The sequence below is a fragment of the Schistocerca serialis genome, chromosome 3, assembly GCF_023864345.2.
Source record: "Schistocerca serialis cubense isolate TAMUIC-IGC-003099 chromosome 3, iqSchSeri2.2, whole genome shotgun sequence".
NCBI classification, from domain to species: domain Eukaryota; kingdom Metazoa; phylum Arthropoda; class Insecta; order Orthoptera; family Acrididae; genus Schistocerca; species Schistocerca serialis.
In genome coordinates this window covers 478,643,328-478,667,603 of record NC_064640.1, presented here as the reverse complement: position 1 = coordinate 478,667,603, position 24,276 = coordinate 478,643,328, and the positions used below count along the sequence as shown (strand labels likewise).

The 24,276-nt window shown below is 43.1% G+C and overlaps 1 protein-coding gene across 1 annotated transcript in view; it reads left to right on the top strand.

Moving 5' to 3' along the window:
- Nucleotides 1-24,276, top strand: part of LOC126470938 (solute carrier family 41 member 1-like) — a 345,317-nt gene that overhangs the window by 136,476 nt on the left and 184,565 nt on the right. Inside the window, exon 3 of the mRNA XM_050098989.1 lies at nucleotides 10,726-11,102. Within this exon, the coding sequence (XP_049954946.1) occupies nucleotides 10,726-11,102 (377 nt within the window). The remainder of the gene's footprint in view (nucleotides 1-10,725; nucleotides 11,103-24,276) is intronic.

The window sequence follows — 24,276 nt, the reverse complement described above, 5'->3', positions numbered from 1 at the left end:
GAGACAGATGAGAAGTCTGCCGCTGTTGGACGGAAGGAATGATAGTTGCTTGGAACCTCTGTCTGAAGGCAGACCATGAAAGCCACTACAGCACGTTCGCCAAGCGCCAATGTCTTACCGGACGGCAGGGATATATACCCACTTCATGTTTTTGCCAGCAATAAGTATGCAAGTAATTTGAAGAATAAACATGCTTTTCAAAGACAGAGCCGATAAATGAACACGTACACCCGGTATGGAGCTTTCGAGTATTAGAGAAAATGTAGTGAAATAATAGTTTCAGAGAAAAACTTTCTTGGCGAATGTGTGTTTATAGAGTGGAAGGAGAAGGCGTTATACAACAGTTACGAAATTTGCTGGCAAATCATTGGAAACGTGCAAAGAAGAATCAGAGGTGGCCAATCGGATGAATGGACATATGCAAGGAAAACTTTGCAGTACACTGTGGGAGTCATCAGTCTAGTGTGAGACTTTATATGGAGACTTCAACGCAAGCTTTCATGAGAGACACTTCACTACTGCTCAGATGCCACTCAGTGATTTGGTTTCAGGTTGAGTGGTTGTCAGTGGGTCACACCTAGTAGCTAACTGCCTACATCCAGCTCTGGTCACAGCTGAACGAAACTCATGCCCACTACAAGATTCGAACCTCCCTCCCGGAAAATAATGAACTGTGCACATACGCCGACTGGTCACTGGGTCATGCGTGTGCCAAGTTTATTTATTGACAATTATATTAGCTAGACTCCTTCTCTAATTGAATTGGACTGCATTAACGGAGCACTATTACACTCCAAACATTTGAATTAGTTTGTATTGACCAATCACTACCCTCCTCTCACACACAGTGATAAATCGGAAATTGAAATGTTTCCTTCGGTCACTTTAACTGTAATAGCTTTCACATTTTTACTGTCAAGTTTGATGACTACATCTTCCATACTTGCCTGATTTCTGCACTCCACCGTCACTGATGAATTACTTGCTTACTGCCTTAATTTGCTACTTAATAACAATGCACATTGACTTAATTGTAATAAGTAATATGTAACATCTTTACCCAACAGGGTTCTATAAATAGGCTTCCTAGGCCTTACAAGTGTACAAACCTTTGTATATGAAGTTCTCCACTACTGATCCTATTTAACATCCTCCGTAAAGTACATACCGAGCGGGTTTCTGCGTATTTTATCGTTGCAGAAATAGCAAGAACCGAACACATTGCGCCGCGCGGGATTAGCCGAGCAGTCTCAGGCGCTGCAGTCATGGACTGTGCGGCTTGTCCCGGCTGAGGTTCGAGTCCTCCCTCGGACATGGGTGTGTGTGTTTGTCCTTAGGATAATTTAGGTTAAGTAGTGTGTAAGCTTAGGGACTGATGACCTTAGCAGTTAAGTTCCATAAGATTTCACACACATTTGAACATTTTTGAACCGAACACGTTGCTCTAACCTTATCTCCTGCCATTGTAAGTGAAACATCAGAAACGTCGTACGAAATATGCAGAACAGGTATTTCTATCACCATACTGCGACTGTTAATTCACTACCGTAATTTATTTTATGGAACCGTTTTTCACCGGGTTCTCAACTGTCTCAGACTTTTCTCTGAAAGTTCATTTCCATCTGTACACATCTCTTTCTCTGTGTCTTATTCAGTTCCTGTGTCTCTCTACCATACGTGAACAGTTTCAAGAAAATTTTATGGATTATGTCTTGAGTTTTTTTGTTATAGTGTTATTTCAGACGATTGAAATCGTCTGTTAGTCTTCTACTTTGATACTGATGTGAGATGCACTTCTATTATTCTGGAGTATTTGAAAGCGTCACGTCTTTGATTTTTGTCAGTTGAACGTACTTTTCTTTACTAAATGGTGTTAGGTTTTTCATATTAATCTAGAATCCTCGATCTTCGTATGCTTTCTCTAATTTTCGCAGCATGTAGCTTAGGTAATTCATACCCCGATCTGTAGTAATCGGATCGCCTGCGCTGAAAATGATGCATAAAATTGTATCTTCATCAAGTATTCCTGTTACATGATATTTAAACTCTCAATTTTCATCAAGTGTATCGTTTCCTTAATATTCTTTTTATTTGTTAGACACCATACGAAAGTTTTCTCACAGTTCTTTTTAGACTGAGAATGGCTGGGGAAGTAAGTTCCTTAATTTGATCCTTCTAGTAAAGGTACATAAAATTATTGTATAGCCGTTTGAGTCATCTGCACTTAGCATGGTGCACCATAGTATACTGTGCTGTACTGTGCTAAAGGTCCTCAGGAACCCTCAACATCTTAAACTGCTTGTTTCTCCAAGATATTCAGAGCAGTAAGTATACCGTCTATGAACGATCGTCCCAGTCGAAATCCATTCTGCTGTTCCCTAGCCTGCACTGTTGTTTCTGAATTCGTCCATAATAGATGAGGCAGGCTGCTGTCTGTTTGCTAGTTGTTACTGTATGGGAAAGTAAATACTTACCTTTCCTTAAACTAACCAGTATAATTTAAATTACAACTCTACGCCGTGCGGGATTAGCCGAGGCGCTGCAGTCATGGACTGTGCGGCTGGTCCTGGCGGAGGTTCGAGTCCTCCCTCGGGCATGGGTGTGTGTGTTTGTCCTTAGGATTATTTAGGTTAAGCAGTGTGTAAGCTTAGGGACTGATGACCTTAGCGGTTAAGTCCCATAAGATTTCACACACATTTTTAAAATTCTACTGTCGGAACATGTTATAGGAAAAAACAAATTTCGGTTTTAAATTAGTCTCCAGCTGTTTACGTTAATATGCCTTGTTGTATTTGCTGGAATGCGTATTTGTTGCAGTTAACTGCTTTTGTACTGGTAATTTCAGTGGATATGAAGTTCGATAATTTACATTTCGCCGAATTGTATTTGAAATAGTTAACCTCTTTTCATAATGGTCACTCCTTTAGTAGGGACACCAGACGCTATGTCATTACAGTAAGACTAATGATGTCTAGCCTGCTAGGTGTGGGTAAGCTCAGCTGTTACTTGTGTTTGGGTAATTCAAAACAAAACAAAAACTGACTTAGGAGATAAAGGGCAGAGGTTTAATTAACAGTAAGTATCCCTTTTTAAAGATGATGTTGCCTCCTAAGGCTGACTTTGCAATAACTTCACAAATATTTTTCATTATACTATCTAAATTCTCAAACCGCTAAGGAACTTTCTTGTAAGATGTTTCAGGTAACATCCTCTGACATAAAGCTTCTGTCAGAGATGATATTTATTGTGAGAAGTACTTTTTTTGGACGACTTGCTGTACATATACGTCATTGTGAAATATTGTTTTCGTGAGATATTTATTATGACATGATTAGTCCTGCAGTTATATTATTACACTTATGTCTACACCTTAAGGACACTTCATGTCTTCATAAAAAAAACTAGGCACGCAAATAAAGTGTGTACTAAACAGTGCTCTGGCACCACTGTAGCACGTGACACTACAACGGATACACAGCATGGACCTACTGGAAAATTGCTCATGGATCTTGGGCGGCATTAATTGCGTATTGCGCCATTCAATCAGTTGCATATAAAACGTAAAAGCAGGATGTAATACTTTCGCGTAACAGTTCGGGATGGATGTTCAAGCTTGTTATAACCCGTCCCCTATATTATGGGTGCTCTCTCGCGGTCAGCAGTGCCCTGTATTGGCATTATTTGGGCCTCAATCGCTTGGACTAGAGCATCCCATTCATATTAAACTGGGTTTAACTTCGGGAAGAAATCTGGCAATGCAAGATACGTGATGCCCTCAGGTTCCAAATATTTGCCTACCACAACACCACAGTGCGATCTGCAGTTGTTAGCGTCCATTAGGTGGAATCCAGCACCCTAAGCACCGCGAAAAAGGCTCACTCACCATGTAGGACTTCATCCCAACTTAGTGTCTCATCGATTTTCAGCCACACAACCTTGTGAAAGAGTGCACTTAATGTACTCTTGAACATGAGAACCAACTTTATGTAGGCGCATACAATAAACGACACCTGTGTGGCAGTCTCTGTGTGTCATCGTATTGTACGATCTGAAGTAAACCAGTTGCTGGAGAAGTATAAGCTTATTTGAGCACTTAAAACCAGTATTGCTTTGGAGCATTACATCGAAAGCTTATCACGATAGGGTGAAGAGTTATGTTGAATGTTATCTGTTTTAACAGAACGTACAAATAGCAATTGACCCTGCTGCAGGTAACAAATGTCGTTATTAAAAAGATAAATTTCTTGAGTAACAACTGAAGGAGAGAACGAGAAAAATCATAGGATTTTAACTATAGTTTCTGGGGCTGCATTGTTTGCTTTCATGATAGCTTCTTACTTTTCAATCAAAGCGCTTACTAGAGACAAAAATTCTATCTCTTTTCTTCGTTCATTTTAAGATAATTAAACTAATCTTAGGAGTGTATCTTCCACTCACTCAATACGGTATCGTATAACTACCTTTTTCATTCCGATCATCTCATATCACGTTTGCTTCCCCGCTTTTATTGTTAAAGCAATCAAGCGTACCGTCTTTGTCTGAGTTCGACATATTCGATGCACAAAACTGATGCATGTAAAATTATCTTTGAACTGTGTGAAGGAGAAAGGGTTTTGTGTATGCTTGCACAAAACGCTTGATCCTCTATGTTTGTGAAGCTTGCGGTTAATTGTGAGCCACGTTTAGCCGCCCTCGAACACTTAAGACAAGCAGACTCGCTTTGAGGCCGACCACCGTTCAATACTTTCTCCGTCCTGGAATGTCCTCTTAGCCATACGTCAGTCCATATTCGCCCCACCACCCACCTCTCACGTACTGTGACTGGCCTTTAATCTGCCAAATATCCGGTGACATTTAACGTCATACACCAGTGATTGCTCTGCCATCTTGCTTCCCAACGACTCTATTAATCATTACTAAAGGCACACAAAGCACAGTCATGGCCACTATAGTCAGTACAAGTATCTGCCAACGCAGACTGTTGTTGGAAGACTAAACTGTCTCGTACTGCCATTTCAATTAAGTCACGTGTTTCCGTGTTGCTTCATCACTGTTTAGTCCGCACAATGTAACAATGATACAATGTTTTCTTTTTCATAGATCTCGGCGATGCCTTAACTTATGGACATGAATGTTTCTCACTTCACTTACATTTTCAGTAGTATTTCTGTATTTATTGGCTGTTCTTAGCAAAAGAGAACTCCCCAGCGATTGCCGATCCCAGCAAGGATGTCGGACAGCGACGTTTCCTACAACTCCTCTACCGTGGCAGTTTTAATTCACAAATGGGGTATGTAACGAAGATGAACCGAGGCCTGCTCGTCTGTTCTCCGCACGTAATGCCTGTCAGTGGCTGCATGTTAGTTCATGTACCCTGAGTCATGCAGTTGCTGAGATCTTGCTATGTGTCCATTTTTTACTCTTAATTTTGCATTAAATTGTTACTTTGTGTGTACTGTATATGTGTAATCTATGTTTGCATACAACTTTATTTTCACTAACGAAGTTTTCTCTCGAGTTTCAAACGGACAAGCCACCAGATTGCTATGTGTCCATTTTCGACTATTAATTTTGCACTGAATCGTTACTTTTTGTGTACAGTATATGTATAATCTGTGTTTGCGTATAATTTTATTCTTGCTGCGGTTTTTTTTTCTCAAGTTTCAAACGGACAAGATACCAGATAAGTCGCGTAATAGGGTACTAACTCACTCTAGAATGCAGCATGGTGATTATGATAAGATCCACCCGGGTCACGATTTACTGTAGCTATGAGACAGTTCGTTTCTGCCTTCGTGAGGACCCTAAAATATCTTGGAGATACTTCTACGCGTTCCTACCATTTGCATTAACGTTTGCTCTACCAGGATAATTCATGGATTGAGGGCTGATCGTGTGACATCATGCGCCAGTTTGACGTGGCAAGTGTGACGCACGAGGAACTTTAATGATTCGCATGGTGATTTTGTCAGTCTGGAAGGCTTGGTCCGTGACGTAAACAACTCATTACCCTCAGAACACAGACTCCGCGTTTCTTGTCGCCTATTTCTCTCTAAATGTCACTTCCGCTAGTTACGTTAACACCACCGTCTACGATTACTTTCCTACTTTTAACCAGTGTGTATGTTACGTTTCTGTTCTCTTTATTTCTGTTTTCCAGGTTGCGCTACAAGCATTTCTAGTATTTCGACCAAGTGTTCCATATACGTTCCCTCGTATCTGTGTGTTGCAATGTCTGTTTGTTGTTCTATTGGTGTTATTGAGCTATAAACATTTTTATGTGCAACTTTTCATTTCTGATTTATTTCTACTTATTTGTGTAAAATTTACTTTCTGTCAAATGCAGCGGCAGATGGCTGATTTAGATTACCCATTCTTATGCTATAGACAATTTTTATATAGACACTTTTTTTAATTTCCATTTGTTGTAGATTTTCAGCAAATTCCTTTGTAGTGCGGAAGGATATCAGCTATATTATACTTTATCCGATAGAGACAGCGACTGTTACTGACTTCAGCTCCGTTGAATGTGCATGATAAGAAACTGTAAACACTTTTATTGCAGCAATGAGAAAGAGTTCCAAATAAAAACAAAAGTTTGAAATAAAAGTTAAGCCGCAAGACCTACAAGGGGTGATCAGAAATATGCAGACACGGAAAGCACAACACATTTCACTGCCTAATACGGCGTAGGGAAACCGTATTTAAAACAGCTTCCAGTCGTCTCGAAATGGATATACACAGGTCCTGTACAGTTTTCGAGGGTACCTTATACGATCCTTCATGCAAAATAGTGGCAAGTTCAGATAGGGATGATGGAGGTGGACAGCGATCACGCATCCTTCTCACCAAAGTATACCACTAAGACGACTGGTGACTTTGGCGGCCAGGGGAAATGCAACAAGTCGTCCTTGTGTTCACAAAACATGTCCTGGACGATGCTAGCCGCGTGAAGAAGGGCGCTGTTGTCTTGGAACACAGTATCACCACTGGGGAACAGACATCACCCAAAATGGTCACATAATCCTTGGCAGTAATTCGACCTTGAGGAGTAACCATGGGGCCCGTGGAATACCTCGATATGGGTGCACAAATCATCACTCAACCCCCACCATGTTTGACTCCTGAATGTAAACTCGGGCAGAAATTGGAAACAGTGTGGAACAGGACTCATGGGACCAAATTACGTTATTTCCTTGCTCCATAGTCTAGGTTTTATGGCTTCGGCACCATGTTTTCCTGTTAGGGGCAATTGCATCACTGATGAGTGGATTTGGAATTCCAGCTCGCCCTACAAGTCCCAGCTTATGGAGCTCCCTTCGTGTCGTATTGGTGCTGACAGAGTTCGCGAATGCGAAATTCAGTTCCGCAGTAAATTTTGCAGCTGCCGTCCTCTTGTTTTTCGCCACAATCCTCTTCAGTGACCGTCCGTCACGATCACTGAACACAACTTTCGTCCGCGTTGTGTTTTAGTGGATGATGTTTACCGTTGTATGCAGTATAAATCTTCGATACGTCGCCTCTTGAGGTACCAAACATTTCGGCTTCCTTGGTCAGAGATGCACCAACCACACGTGTACCCACGTTCGGATTCACTTAGCTGTGACATAATGCACTCCCAACTACTCAGAACACTGTTTTGAGCACTTCTGACACTTGCAACGTATCAAGTATGTTGGAAGTTGCCGTTCGTGGTCGAATACAACAGCACAACCTGCAAACATGGGTAGCATCAGCATTTATGTTCAAGGATGCATTGCTCGTGGAGTTTCCATATTTTTGTTCAACCCCTGTACGATTTTTAATACATTACAACTTTTGAGTGTGCATTTTGTCGTCAAACAACACAAATTTTAACCCAGAAGTATGAAGCTATATTTATGTTAACTGCTTCTGATACGCCATCCATCCCTGAGAAGTACTGTAGTATTGTAACATTATCTGCAAATCCTGTTCAGAACTTTGATAATAAAGAATCAGTGACTACCATCTTGACTGAATTAGTCTGCAAATCGGACTCGAACAGTTCCTTCGGGGAAATACTGACCACTAATAACGATCCAGAACATAATTACTGAAGGGCATGAGGGTTTCTGACGGGTTGTATTGTACTGTAAAGTATGAGATGCGGTTCCTGAATATTATTCTAAAGCTACATTAATTCATTTGAAAACAAATTTACTTCCACCTGCAGTTTCAATATAAATAATGGGTGGTTTCAGCCTCCTATGACTACATTCAGATGTGTAGACAGAAAAATCTAATGCGGGTACCGAGAAAATTAAATGTGCTCTTTCGAGACGTCTTAAAATACTTGTTAGGAGTTAAAAAGTAGCTCGTCGAAGTTGAAAAGAATCTCCACAGCCTTCAACACTGTAAGACTTGCAGGGAGGGGGGCCACTACGTTATTTTTGAACGTTACTCTTAGCACGATTGGGAAAGAAGCCATGTACGCATTTCTGAAACAATATTCACATAGCCTTGAAATAATCAGTTTTTATTACATTAATACAATTGTAAATATAGGACGTAGGATCATGAATCCAGGAGGAACAGGTTTTAAATATTTTATTAATGAATTAAAACCTACAACCGTAGAACATGTTGCTGTAAATGAAAAAGAATGCAACTCTATTTCCTATTGAAAGCAGATATGAATGTATTTTCCTGATAAGCTAAGAAAATTATTAAGTTAAACAACGTGTGTAAATGAAAATCTGTTTAATATCGCTGCCGAAAGAACAAAAAGAATTCGATCATACCATATACTTGATCTATAACGAGCCTCTTTGTTGATATTTATCGAAGGTTTACCAGCTCTAAAGACCAAACGCGATATGCTCTCGTTGCTTCCTGCTAGGATGCATGGTTTGAAAGTGGCGCCTACAGTACTATCCTGCTTCCACCGAGGATAACTTAAGCCGACGTGTTTCCTGGCATCCGCCATTAGAAGTGACCTACATCCGTCCTTCTATCAGTGGAAGCATTTGCCTGTTAGTATTTAACACATCTAGTTAAAAATGCTGGTTAGCTTTTTCAGGTTTTTGACTTAAAATTTTTATAAATTCACCAGACAAAATATGAGCCACCACTGAAGCTTTAGAGTGATGGAGCTGGTGTGGAACTGGTAACAGGCGGTCATATGACTCTACTGCAGATCTAAGTCATGACATTTAATGGTATTTATGTCCCAATCAGTAGCGTGGAATCAGCGGAGTAAAGCGAGTCGGTATGGAGACGCGACAGAATGTCAGCAAGGGTTATCGCGTTTGGAGATGCACATGACTTTACACTGCATGAAGATCGTGTATCAATGAGGACTGTCTAAAACGAATAGTGTACCACTCTTAGTCACGTAACACGGCGTAAGAGCAGTGGTTGTAAGAAAGATGCAAACTGGCAGGACAGCATACAAGCGTCACTGACAGTCGGTTTTATACACGACAGAAAATGTAGTCGTTCGTGAATGCAGGTCTATCTCAAACAGTTTCCGAGGAAAGGTTGCGAAAGAAACTGCATGCAATGGACATTCGGAGTCCCGTACAAAAGTAACTGACTGGACGCGTCGGGAGTGGTCCTTCGAGGAGCAGTTTTGCCTCTTTTCAAGTAATGCAAGAAATCGACTACACTGACAGTTCTATGAGGCGTTTAACACGCGTACGTAAATGGTGTAATTCAGTCCGAGGTCGTTTTGATATGTTTTAGGGATGTTTTGCGTGCCATGAATTAGCCCTACTGATTAAGCGGGATATTTATTTCAACAGTTTCGGTGATCAAGCGTTGCCCTTTCTTATCCATGTTTATGATGAGTACGCTGTGTACACTCCCGTCTTCCAAGACGATAACAGCCGCGATCACGGGGCTGCACGCAAACGTTCCTGGCTGGCAATCAGGCACACCTCGTGCACTCGACTAGTCCGCTGAATTACCCCATCTTAATCCTATAGAAAATTTCTCTAACCGTACGTAATAGTGGATGAAACGTAGCAATCACCGTTCCCGACATTTGGCAACTCTGCGAGATGTAATAATCAGTGAGTGATATCAGCTGCCTATCGCATACCTGAAGAAAGTGGTCGTCTCCCTCCCTCGGCGAACTGAAGGCACTGTCAAGGCTGAAAGCGGTATTAAAGGGTATTAGTGTTACAGTTTTTTGGTCTGGTGTGCTTGCTTTCTTGTGTGCACCAAGAACCATTACGGTTTGAATTATTCATTTTACAACAGCACATTCAATGATTGTAGGTTTTACGCTACATTTACTCTATTTATAAAAATTTCAATATATGAACGACCTAGATGCGTGAATTTTCTTTTGCGCAACCTGCTTTCATATTTAGATTACAATAGTAATCGCTTTCCACGTCAAAGATGCGAAAATGTCTTTCCAGAAATGTCACATGATTTTCTTCCAAACTATGCAGCTTTCCGTCTGCGTAAGTAATTCCGTTGCCTCTATCGTCACAGAGGTCATTGAAATGGAAAAATTTATATTCCGAACGTAGAGAGAAATAATTAGTTTTCATCACATTCGGTCGCTGACTCTCTCACACATATGTACATATACTGATATCTTTCATTTATGTACAGGCAAAAGAAAATCTTCATGGTTGCATAAGTGTTAAGTTAGTAAATTTAAATGAACGTAAAATAATTTAATGTGCCAACAGGCTTCACTTCTAACGTTAAGGTGATGGTCTATTGTGCTGGTACTGTGTTTTCTTGCAGAGGAGGAAGGTGGTATTGCGGGACCGTGTGAGGAGCATGAATTGGAATTCCTTGAAGCTCTCGAAGCGGCTGGCGACGATGACGATGTCCCGTACATCGATGCCACCAACGGGGCAGACTTCGACACCAATGTTTGCGCCATTAGGGAGGAATTATCCGTTGTCAAAAGCGGACCTCAGCAGGAGGAGGTGGACCGGGTGGAGACTGAGGCGACCTCGCGGGACGATTCCGGAGATTTCCTCGACCAGATGACGGAGGACACACCAGGTGAAGACGTGCCGGAGACCTACTGCGACATCATACGACAGGTGCTGCCTGCTTTCCTCATTGCCGGCACAGGAATGGTCTGCGCAGGGCTCTACCTCGATCTAGTTCAGGTATGTACAAAGCATGTGATTTAAGCTTAGGCCAATCCCTCAAAACGCAACTCAGGTGATGAGTTGTCTTTCATTATTTAATAAATTAGATGAGTAACCGGTGTTGCCTGCGTGTGTATTCCAGTTCTCTTAGCCCATCTCCTCCTTCCCCCTCTCTCTGTCCGTCTTCCCTGCCCCACTCTATGTCCTTCTCATTCTCTCCCGTCACTCTGTCCACGTCTTACAGCCCCACTGTTTATCCATCTACTCCTGTCCCTTTGTCCATCTGCTACGCCCCTCTTTCTCTGTCCATCTGCTCCTCCCCAGTTTCTATCCATCTGCTCCTCCTCCACTGTGCATTTGCTATTCCCGCCTTTGTATATTTCCTCCTCATCTCTCTAAGTCCATCTCCTTCGGTTTTCTCTATCTCCTCCTACCCGCTATCTCCTCCTCTCCCAGCTTGGTCGGGGAATTTCACTTTCCTCGACATGATTGGGTGTTTGTGCTGTCCTCATTAATCATCATTCGTGAAAGTAGCGAGATTGGGCTGAGCAAAGGTTGGGAATTTGTATGGGTACTGAAAACAGCGCAGTTGAGCGCCCCACAAACCAAACATCATCCTCCTCCTCCTCCTCCTCTCTCTCTCTCTCTCTCTCTCTCTCTCTCTCTCTCTCTCTCTCTCCATTTCCTCGCCCCTGTGTCTCTGCACAGCTCGTCCTCTCTGCTCTCAATCCGTCTCCTCCTGACCTTCTCTCTGTCAATCCTCTCCTCTTTCCTTTCTCTGCCCCTTTCCCCTTCACCCTTTCTCTGTCAATATTCTCCCCCTCCCCCCTATCTGTGACTACCTCCTCCTTTCCCCTCTCTGTTTGTCCATCTCTTCCTCCCCCTGTTCTCTCTCCATGTTATCGAACCCATTCCAATATGAGGTTGCTGGTTCTTACCCGCCCCCCCCCCTCCCCGCCTCCCTCCTCCGCAGTATTTCTTTCCAGATAGTAAGTAATATGTGTGGCGAGTTTGGTTGAAATCGATCCAGGGGTGTAGTAAGACTTTTTTATCTGTTGCATTGCCCAAAATAGCACATATCACAGACACTCCTGGAAATTGAAATAAGAACACCGTGAATTCATTGTCCCAGGAAGGGGAAACTTTATTGACACATTCCTGGGGTCAGATACATCACATGATCACACTGACAGAACCACAGGCACATAGACACAGGCAACAGAGCATGCACAATGTCGGCACTAGTACAGTGTATATCCACCTTTCGCAGCAATGCAGGCTGCTATTCTCCCATGGAGACGATCGTAGAGATGCTGGATGTAGTCCTGTGGAACGGCTTGCCATGCCATTTCCAACTGGCGCCTCAGTTGGACCAGCGTTCGTGCTGGACGTGCAGACCGCGTGAGACGACGCTTCATCCAGTCCCAAACATGCTCAATGCGGGACAGATCCGGAGATCTTTCTGGCCAGGGTAGTTGACTTACACCTTCTAGAGCACGTTGGGTGGCACGGGATACATGCGGACGTGCATTGTCCTGTTGGAACAGCAAGTTCCCTTGCCGGTCTAGGAATGGTAGAATGATGGGTTCGATGACGGTTTGGATGTACCGTGCACTATTCAGTGTCCCCTCGACGATCACCAGTGGTGTACGGCCAGTGTAGGAGATCGCTCCCCACACCATGATGCCGGGTGTTGGCCCTGTGTGCCTCGGTCGTATGCAGTCCTGATTGTGGCGCTCACCTGCACGGCGCCAAACACGCATACGACCATCATTGGCACCAAGGCAGAAGCGACTCTCATCGCTGAAGACGACACGTCTCCATTCGTCCCTCCATTCACGCCTGTCGCGACACCACTGGAGGCGAGCTGCACGATGTTGGGGCGTGAGCGGAAGACGGCCTAACGGTGTGCGGGACCGTAGCCCAGCTTCATGGAGATGGTTGCGAATGGTCCTCGCCGATACCCCAGGAGCAACAGTGTCCCTAATTTGCTGGGAAGTGGCGGTGCGGTCCCCTACGGCACTGCGTAGGATCCTACGGTCTTGGCGTGCATCCGTGCGTCGCTGCGGTCCGGTCCCAGGGCGACGGGCACGTGCACCTTCCGCCGACCACTGGCGACAACATCGATGTACTGTGGAGACCTCACGCCCCACGTGTTGAGCAATTCGGCGGTACGTCCACCCGGCCTCCCGCATGCCCACTATACACCCTCGCTCAAAGTCCGTCAACTGCACATAAGCTGTCGCGGCATGCTACCAGTGTTAAAGACTGCGATGGAGCTCCGTATGCCACGGCAAACTGGCTGACACTGACGGCGGCGGTGCACAAATGCTGCGCAGCTAGCGCCATTCGACGGCCAACACCGCGGTTCCTGGTGTGTCCGCTGTGCCGTGCGTGTGATCATTGCTTGTACAGCCCTCTCGCAGTGTCCGGAGCAAGTATGGTGGGTCTGACACACCGGTGTCAATGTGTTCTTTTTTCCATTTCCAGGAGTGTATATTTCACATATGTGTAACATGTAGCACACATATTTCACCTGTATCTTCAGCGAATATCGCCATGCAGTTTCGTTTTCACGGAGCTCAATGTTAATGATGTTACACTCCTGAACTACATCTCGTACAATGACATAATTTCCTAGGTACATTCAGCGCAATATGTGGATACTGTCTGCTAAATTTTTTGCGAATATAGTAGTAAAGAAGTAGTGAATTTATACGTCATGTATGATGCGGCAGTTTTTCGCACATCTCAATATTCGTGGTCTTATCTCCTGAACTATGTGTCGTAAAATCAAATTAATTCGCAGCTGCATTCAGTGGTATACGTGAATTAAATGTGTCTGAATTAATAAATTAAAGCGTAATGGCTGATACGGCAGTTTTACTGTGTGAACAGCAAATATGTAGTAAACGATAAACTTTTTTTCCTTTCATAATTTCGTGGTGGATGTCAACGATAAAAAGTTTCGTAAAAGTTTGAAATTATATTTAGGTTTGTTCAAGTCACTAAATGCTCTCATACTCAAATGCTGAATGAATAAATTGTGGGTCCTCTCGCGTCGTGGTCTACACTTCCTTATCACCGTCAACCCCCGCCTTTGATACGCTGGTGATTCTTACCTCCACAGCGATTCTTTACAGACTTAAAGTGATATGTATACCAAGTTTGGTTGATATCGGTCTAGTGGTCTTGGAGGAGATGAGGAACATACATACATACATACATAGAAAATTACGTTTTTATTGCCTGTATGGATTCGTATTCAATTGGGCATGTGCTTCAATGACTCAACGTTATACAATACGCCATAACACCTCCAGACTGTATTTTTTTAAATACTAATAGAAAATGGAACTAAGGAAAAGTTAAATGAAAATTCCACTGAAAACAACAACAGCACCAATAGCAATAAATTTGTTTTAATTTACTGTATTTTATCGCAGTAATGAGCAAGCAAAAGTGAAGCTTCCGTCTCTCATTTTTCCACTAAAATAGAAATATAAGCCGAGGGACCCTTGTACAACTTTCTGCATAGCTTCAGTAAAAAGCTAAAGTTACGAAAAGCGTATACTCACTGCAGTCTACCTCTAGCTGCGTCTGTTTTCTTGGTTTACCCGTGTAACGATTATGTCTTTCATGTTGACACACTGTCTAGCGTAACTGTCAATAGTTTGGAATTTAGGTCGACGGAATTGTTGTTAACACTATTTCTATCATTAGTGCTCTCCTTCCATATCCATGTTCCGTATCATATGGGAATACTTCAAGCCCTCTGAAACACCAATCCTTATCCTAACCAAATCTCGTTAAGGGCACATACTAATATTTGATATTCAGTTGTGAATTTACTAAGGATTTCTTTACTGATTGCTACTAAGAGTGCATTTCATGAAGGGTTACTCTTTTTTACGCATTACTTAATACTTTCCCTCTTATTGGTAGTTCGGAGATAGAACTGTATTCATGTATTTTATTTTAGGCCTTAACATTGTTTATCTGAATCTACTCACGATTATCAGATGTATTCGTTGCGTGGTCACAGTAACTGCGGTGCTCAAACTAACTGACAGTATTTGATGTACATGGTAATCATCAGTCCCATAATGCCGTGCGTTGTGGTGATATTGAGGTGGGTATGGATTCCCATTCGCTGAACTGAAGACTGAAATAGTTTCGTGCAATTGTGAATGGTACTGTTCTACGGGTCGCATTGGGACTGCTGTTACAGATCATACGTTTTGATGCGACCTGTAAAGTTTTCAATTGCTGACAGCTTCTGTCCCCCAAAAAGAACGCTCACTTTCACTTGTCGTGGCCACTTCCTCCCAGGTGCGCCTTCGCACCGTTGTTGTTGTTCTTGTTGCCGTCGTCGTAGTCGTCGTCGTCGTCGACTGCATCATCTCTGTGACCAGTGCGTGCCTAGAAACTAACCGAACTAAACACTGCAGTAACAAAATCGTAGCTTTGTGGTTGTCATCTGGATTTTTCCGGTGTTCCATGTTACAGATAACTGCGTTTGTCTATTTTGGCCTGTCAGTGTGTGTTAACTAAGCGAACGGTGTCAAATATCTTGTATACACTGACTCGGGGGGCCAGATACGACAACGTTACAATATATCCTGTTCCCAGTAAGATTAATGCTTCCCGTTAAGTGATTTATTGCTTTTATTCCGTTAATCTCCTTCTGTCTAGTAAAATCCTATTTCTTTCCTTTGTGGGGCTCTGTCAGTGGAACCACATCTATTAATTTAGTTTATTTCATTGCAGTCTTCAGAGCGAAGTGAGCTTACGTTTTGGTTGGTTATGGCTTCGGCTACTGCTGCTCCAGTGCCTTCCACAGTTTTAAAACTGAATCACTGAAGATGTATGTGACTCCACTTGCCACCTTACTCCATGCACATACTCGAATTGTGTCCTTCTTTTTGACTAGACATTGATTACACATAAAGGAAATAGCTTAGTCACCACTTCACGATTTTCTGTACTTAATTTTAATAAACATCATTACTCAGATTATGCAAATGTACTTCACATTACTTGCAAAATTTCTTCCTCAGGAAACATCGTCTCCACATTATGGATAATATATTGCCTTTTTCTCATAAATGCGAGATATAGGCCTCTAGTTTACGTATACTGAAAAAGGAACTTAGCATCAATTATTTGACAGACAGTCCTGATGCAGCATAGACTTTAACTTGTAGACAGACAGCTGACACATCCTAAATTCCTTGCTAGTAGTCTTCACTTACACTACGAAGTGACTTTCCTAGTTACACTGGATGGCTGCCGGGCAAATCTTACTTGTTATTCACATCGCGAAGAGCATCCCGCCGTACTTCGTCATCTTCCGAGTGAATGCTGCAGAACTAAGTTGATTCACGCCGTCGCCATCAGCTAAATAAATGTTTCCGCTGAAATAATTACCACCTTCCATGGTGAAGATGTTTAACGGAAATTTTATTTCCTACCAATAACTAGCTGCTGCGCTTGTTATGCAGTTCAAATCTGTGCTGCTACTGGCGGAAACTACAATTTGTGAGCGCGAACGTAAGCAGGTTAGGAACGCCGGAAGTAGAAGGGTGATTACTTTAAAAAGGAAACAGTCAATTTCCTGCCCCGTTCTACTCCAGTCCCAGCTTGTGCTCTGTATCTCATAACATCGTCGTCGGCGGGGTGTTATACCGTTCCATGTGGTATAATGGTACATTGTTTCCCTCGAATAAGGTACTGTAGAACCCTGTATAAAATGCATTCTAACATGGACATAAAGCGCTTCTGGATTGTCTCTTTCTAGAGGTGATAAGTGTCTCCTGAAACTTTGACCGTACCGTTATGTTACAATGTAAATTACACAACGAACTTAACTACCACAGCTGTCATGAATTTCACGTCGTTCGTCAATATTCACGCATTCTTCAGCTAATAGAAGAGAGCCGCAAGAAGCAGATTTGTTTTTCAGCAAAGGAATGTGTAAGATGGTGACGAAGAGTGGAAGAGGAAATGTCATTTTCCGAAATTTCAGCTTCGAATTACGCTGAGGTGACAAAAGAAAATGGCAATTGGAGCTAGACGCACTGGGCATTCCATTTCGGAAATGGTTGGGGAATTCAATATTGCCGTGCGGTTCTAGGCGCTTCAGTCCGGAACCGCGGGACTGCTACGGTCGCAGGTTCGAATCCTGCCTCGGGCATGGAAGTGTGTGATGTCCTTAGGTTAGTTAGGTTTAAGTAGTTCTAAGTTCTAGGGGACTAATGACCTAAGATGTTAAGTCCCATAGCACTCAGAGCCATTTGAACCATTTAGCCAATTCAATATTCTGGGATACAAAGTGTCAAGAGTGTGCCGTGAATACCAAACTTCATGCGTTACCTCTCACCACATGTAACGTAGTGACCGACCTAAACTGTGAAAACGAACGTTAAGCTCATGAGACACGCGTAATATTGGTAGAGAAGATCAGGAACGATCCTGACTAAACAATTAAAATCGGTTCCAGGATTGTGTAGCTCTATTGGAAACTTGTTTTGAAGTACACTTTTTTTTCATGCTTATTAGAAGAATTGGCAATGGATGCAACTTTTGACTGAATTGAGCGATTTCAAGCTGCGCTCAAATTTCTAAAGGCTGAATTAGCAAAAGAAAAGGTGTTAGGAAATCCTGACCTCAACCAACAACTCTCTCTGTGTAATGAAAGCGGATGGTAGGGTTTCTGGGGTGAACTTTTTCAGCTCGTTATGGAGGGAGATGAAGTACGCGTCAGCACACCGCTTCCGTAATTCGGGGGTATGCGTCGGACTCGATTCGTATCCTCCCGGTGGACTTCCTCAGAGGGCTGGTATGCCGGCCGGGCTGGATGAGGGTTTTAGGCGATTTCCCACATCAGTCAAGATGAATACCGGGCTGGTACCCACGGCCCGCCTCAGTTCCTCGAGAGGTAAACATTTTGAAAACATTCTCGCCCTGTGACAGGAGACAATTCTAGACGCAGACAGATGAGGTACACAAATTCCGTCCCGCGGACGAGAGGAAAGTGGAGGAGGCCACACTACATCACTAACATCGCCAAATCGAAATAAACATGTCGACCACGTGAAAAGACGCGTTAAGGCCAGAAAAAGAAAAAAGAAGCAGAAAAGTAACAGAGAACCTGAATTTCACAAAAAAGTATTAAATATAAATTCCAGTTTATACCGTTAACACATGACTTGTCTAGTTTCAGTTATTCATGATTCCGTTCATAAAGAAACTGGACTGTACTCACATGATTGATACTGATCATTTGCCTGTTAAATCTCCAAAAGCTGGTAGAAAGAAATCCTTATCCACCAGTTGTGGATCCTGTGCGCTATGACCAAGGTATCGAGGCAGCTGATACACGTCCTGCTGTTATCCTGGCGTATTCTGTGCAACACGATCACTGGCGGTTTTCAAATGCTTGTGATCTTCGGGCCATCACTTAACTAACGTTCGAAAACCGGATTCTGCACAAAGTGACAACCGACTATGAAATTCACCATGCAAATAACTCAAACGTGCAACATTTTGTGATACTTGGGACCTGCTCACGTTTTTCTATGAAGGCGCTGTCAAGCTCAGATGTAGTATCTGCAGCGTTTGCTGTCATGTGCACACAATGATACGTCCTAAAACGCTGAATATACTATAGCGCTGTCTCTGTCAAATGTGCTGTTGCATAAAAGAGTAGTATATGTTCAGTAAAATTCTCAGGACATAATGATTTTTTATGTTTCTTTTTATTCAACCTTCTTTAAGAATTTTCATCTAATTGATATCGTCATACGTAATTTTAAAAATAACTTATAGACCGGCGACTGAAGTGTTAGAGAAAACGTGATTACTTATTGTATAGTAACACACGCTATATACAATCTGCTCAAAAGTATCTGGTCACCTATTAGTGAACATTAACAGAGGATGTGTCCTTCCTTCGTCTTTATGCCCACTTGAATTCTGTTAGAGAGAATTTCAATGAGGTGTCTAAGTATCTGTTTAGGACTGGCAGCCCGTTCTTCTTCAAGATCCGAAACCAGAGAAGATATTAACTTTGCACGCTGGTGTCTGGAGTGAGGTCGACGTTCTAACTCGCGCACAAGCTGTTCCATTGGGTGCAAGTCGGGACTCTGGGCAGGCAAGTCAGTTTCAGGAACGCTATTGCTCACAAAACATTGCTTATCAGATGCTTTATGAGGGGATGCATTGTCATGCAGTTACAATCACCGTCTCCAAACTGTTACTCTACTGCAAGCTGTAATCGATGCTGTAAAATGTGTTCATATCTGTCCCCATCTAAAGTTTTCTTAAGAGCAATATGGAGGCCACGCCCTAACCACAAAAAACACCCAATTGCAGTAACACCAGCTTCACTGTTGGCACTATACATGATGGCAGGTAGCGTTCTCCAGCCATTCTCAAACCCAAATCCTTCCATCGGATTGCTACAGGGTATAGCGTCATTGCCGGGCGGAGTGGCCGAGCGGTTCTAGGCGCTTCAGTCTGGAACCGCGCGACTGCTAAGGTCGCAGGTTCGAATCCTGCCTCGGGCATGGATGTGTGTGATGTCCTTAGGTTAGTTAGGTTTAAGTAGTTCTAAGTTCTAGGGGACTGATGACCTCAGATGTTAATTCCCATACTGCTCAGAGCCATTTGAACCAATTTTGTAGCGTCATTCATCGCTGCAAATCACTCGTTTCCAGTCAGCCACTGCACTGCGGCATCACTCTTTATACAACCTCAGGCGTCGCATAACACTGACTGCAGAAATGTGTCGCTTGTGAAGAGCTGCTCAACCATTGTACCCCATTCTTCTTGTCTCCCTATGCATTGTCTGTGTGCTAGCCGGACTGCTGGTAGCACATCGGAGCTCACCAGTGATTCCTTCCGCTGATTTCAGGCGGCGATATTTTAGAACCACCTTCCCCAGTGCTCGACGGTCCTTCTTCGTCAGTATGTGAGGTCCGCCTATTCTTGGTTTAGCTACTGTCGGTTCTTCGCGCTTCCACTTCACAGTCACGTTACCAACAGTCAACTTGGGCAGCTTTAGAAGAGTTGACATTTCTTTGGTGGATTTGTTGCTCGGATGTCATCGGATTACTAGTCCACGTTCGAAGTCACTGAGCCCTCTTTAGCTGTTACGATTCTCTAGTCGCCGCCTACTTTTATACTGGAGGGTCCTCCTCTCGTGATACCGAGTGGTCAAATGTGTACAACATAGGGGTGTTCTGCTACTTTTGTTTGGATATATTCTAGTTAAAAAAAAATGTTCAAAGGTGTGTGAAATCTTATGGAACTCAACTGCTAAGGTCATCAGTCCCTAAGCTTACACACTACTTAACCTAAATTATCCGAAGGACAAACACACACATCCATTTGAATTTCTGCCATGAACAAAGGTCACTTAGGGTTTCACTACCAACATAGTAAAATTTCGGGAAGATAGGTCACTTGTACTAACCTAAGACATCCAACTGCCATCTCCTCCTACGAAATGGTGCCAAGTTTGAATTCCAACAGGATAATGCATCACTCTGCTGGTATCTCTGTTAAGCAAAGACAATCCCAGGAAAAGAGCTAACTTGGCCTACCTCCACTAACTGAAGTCACCCGCCTGCCACCTCTTCTTATGAACTGGCACCAACTTAACATTTTGGTGGTAAACAGAAGTTAGTGACCATATATCTATTAAGTTAAGAAAATGGCGCGAAAGAAAAAACACTTCTACTAACCTCAGTCACCAGATCGCCACTTCTTCCTAAGGATTTGTGGGAAAAGGACTTGAACATAAGTCTTTATTTAAACAATTCCATGCAGGTGTGTTCACCACAAGGTCAGGACTCCAAATTACTTAGTACACATCGCCACCACCGGAGGGCGCTCTCATCTGTGATGTAATCCAAGATGGCGAGACCCAGTGTATTCATCAAGAGCTCCACACTCCAACTGACTTAATAAACATCGCCACCGACAGAGGGTGCTGTCGTGAAGTCAGGTGATGACGCAAGTACCGTTATTCAAGATGACGGCATACAAAATGTTCACCAAAAGGCATAGTACATATTGACACCACCAGAGTACGCTACTGTGGACTTGGAATTAATTTTCGAGAATGCCATGCCCACCTGGACTTGGAAGGAAATAGTCTCCACCACGATCCTCAACCAACCGCCACATCCCCTTACCAACCCATGTTGGTGGGCTAACGTGTACTAACGTGCACTAATATTGTACTAACATATACTAACATATACTAACATGCACAGTGCATGGCTTCATCCAAGATGATGGAGTGAAATGGTGGAAAACCTGCTCTGGGCACAAATCTTTATTTTGCAGGCAGTGTCTCCAGCATGTGATTTAGTGTCCAAGTGATCTAGTACACATTACTGCCACCAGAGGGTTCTGTCATCCCTCCTATGACCTAATCCCAGATGGTGATCTGTAGGGGCGAAAATGGTGCGAAAATGACTCAGGTTGCGCTGGGCTGCTTGGGAGAGTAAGGAAGAAGTGCACTCTATTTATTTTAGAACATTTTTTTAGGTATGTAGTATATTTATCACACTGACACAAAACACATGCTTGGGGTCATGCAACACAGCCCACAGATCTGTAAACTACTCTTAAATAATGCCCTCCAGACACACAACCTGCCGGCCATGGTGGCCATGCGGTTCTAGGCGCTCCAGTTCGGAGTTGTGTTGCTGCTACAGTCGCAGGTTCGAATCCTGCCTCGGGCATGGGTGTGTGTGATGTCCTTAGGTTAGTTAGGTTTAAGTAGTTCTAAGTTCTAGGGGACTGACGACCACAGCAGTTGAGTCCCATAGTCCTCAGAGCCATTTGAACCATTTGACACACAACCAACTCCTAATTTTTCCAAATAATTTAAATACAGACATTCATACTCCTCCTAAATCATGCAGCACAGTGATGTATAGACACCCTCAGTACTCGTAAACTGTCCAAATAACGCATAGCACAGCCCACAGACCTGCTCACAAAATAATGCAACAGACACACAACGAATGCACGTAGACACCGCCCCCTGTCCACTAGAGCCCATAGGAGTCTACCGACAGTCCCGCCAAGCGCTGAGGCCGTCAGCTGTCAACCCACACACAACTGCCCACAGGCATGACATGGATACATCCCTTTTCATACTTGACACTAGAGAAATTCCTATCGCAGTACGTGTTCATCTAGACGCCGATGATGACGTGATCTGACAGAAGCAAAGACTTACATACAGAGCACAGACGCTCCAAGGCAAGCCGTGAGTACATGCCGTCGACTTGGCTGATGCAGGTGAAAGTTGTGTCCGTATAGTTTCCGTTATACCAACGTCATAGAATTCCAAGGCGCAGCCCCCATACAAAAGACACCTCTGGACAGAACACGACGTCTTTACCACAGATGGCAGAATAACACAGGCTGCTTCCATCTAACGGAACAGACGAGCCACGTTCGGCCGTGCGTACATGCCCCAGTGTGGTTCTCATCTCGCCGCAAAACGTCTGCGTAGTGAGTCGCCATCTAAAACATTCTCAATGTTATTCTTACGTCACATGGCTTTGTGAGAAAATAAGACCCAAGTCAACCTTTCGGGAATTGTATAGTGTCACAGAAATAGTTAACGCCCGCTTCCTTGATGCCTTAGCTTGTATGCATGGAAGTTCTTACCCTAACAGAACCTCTTTACGAAAATAGCATCAAATGCGGTCTTCCCAACGCTCCTATTGTGCAACCCTTCCAGATTTCAACATACGCGAACGTTCGCTCCCCTATGTAGAGACTCCTATATCCCACCACAAACGATGTGAATGAATCGAACATTCTGATTGGCTCTTATCGAATTTACCTGCCGTATTACTCATGCCACCGGTATTGAAGCACCATCCACCTATTCTTTCTCGGACTTTCAGCGATTATATTACACATATTGCTACATTGCATTGACTGTTAAACCCGCAAAGTTGTCAGACTCACAAGAATATTGGAAGCCCGAAAGATATTTACCAGTGTAACTACATTTAAACATTACGATTGCTGCTACAATCTGACACGAATCATTGTACAGTTAAGTTTTCCTCTTGACGACTGTGCTTCAGTACCTATAGCACATATATTTTTCCACATAAAAACTCTCTCATACCCTCGTGATTATCCATGTGCTGAATCTATACGTCCCTCACGATAGGACACACAGTCATCCTCTGTAGTCATGCTGTAACAAAAACAATATTAGCTCTACAATCCAATATATACACATTTTATACCATGTAACCCACAGTAACTTTACAATACAATATATACACGTTTTACACAAACAGTGCAGTTATCTTTTATATCTGTACAGCACCTAAAAAAATTATTGTACGCCTGCACTCACACTGGCTATATGTTACGATGCTCCCCAGTCCTAGGGAAGCACCGACAGTTTTTTCTTTCTTTCTACAGAAGCAACATTCAGCGGTAATAAACTACTTTACACTGATCACAATTTCGCACCGTCAACTAAACCTCACAAAGTTGTCTACAGATCATAAAATACATACGAGACTAGCAAGAATGATCGAGTGTGAAACCAAACACCATCCCAGCAATATATCAGCGAGTACTATATTGGTCTAGTAAACATACAGTTAATATCCTCCACCATACAGAATCACCCTTTTACACCAGCGGGCCAAGGTCGCTCTCGGAACTGTTCTACAAATTCGCGATCGTTTCCCCTCCACACAAACGCGTTACTGTCTCTGCTTCCTTGCCTGCTCGCTTTTCTATGCACATATCCAGACTCGGGGATTACAAGAACACACATATTTTCGCCATAATATTATACCATTTTCGCGATACTTCTCCATATCAAGCACTATGCAGCATCCTACCGATCGCTAACGCAACATAATTCCCGAGATATAGACTGGAAATTATTTCTCCACAAACACCAAACTTTAGCTATGTGGAGCATGCGCTAGACCACCTGCGCATACCGATCTCGCTGATCTAACATACTCCAAATCATCCATATAATTTACAAGCCAAGAAAGGTCTTTCTCATGTCTAGAGAATAGGCAAACGTACCTTCCACATGCCAGATGCACACACCACAATCGATCTTCTCTCAACTAAATAAAGACGCGAAATGTGCAAAAGCTATCAACTGAACAATTTA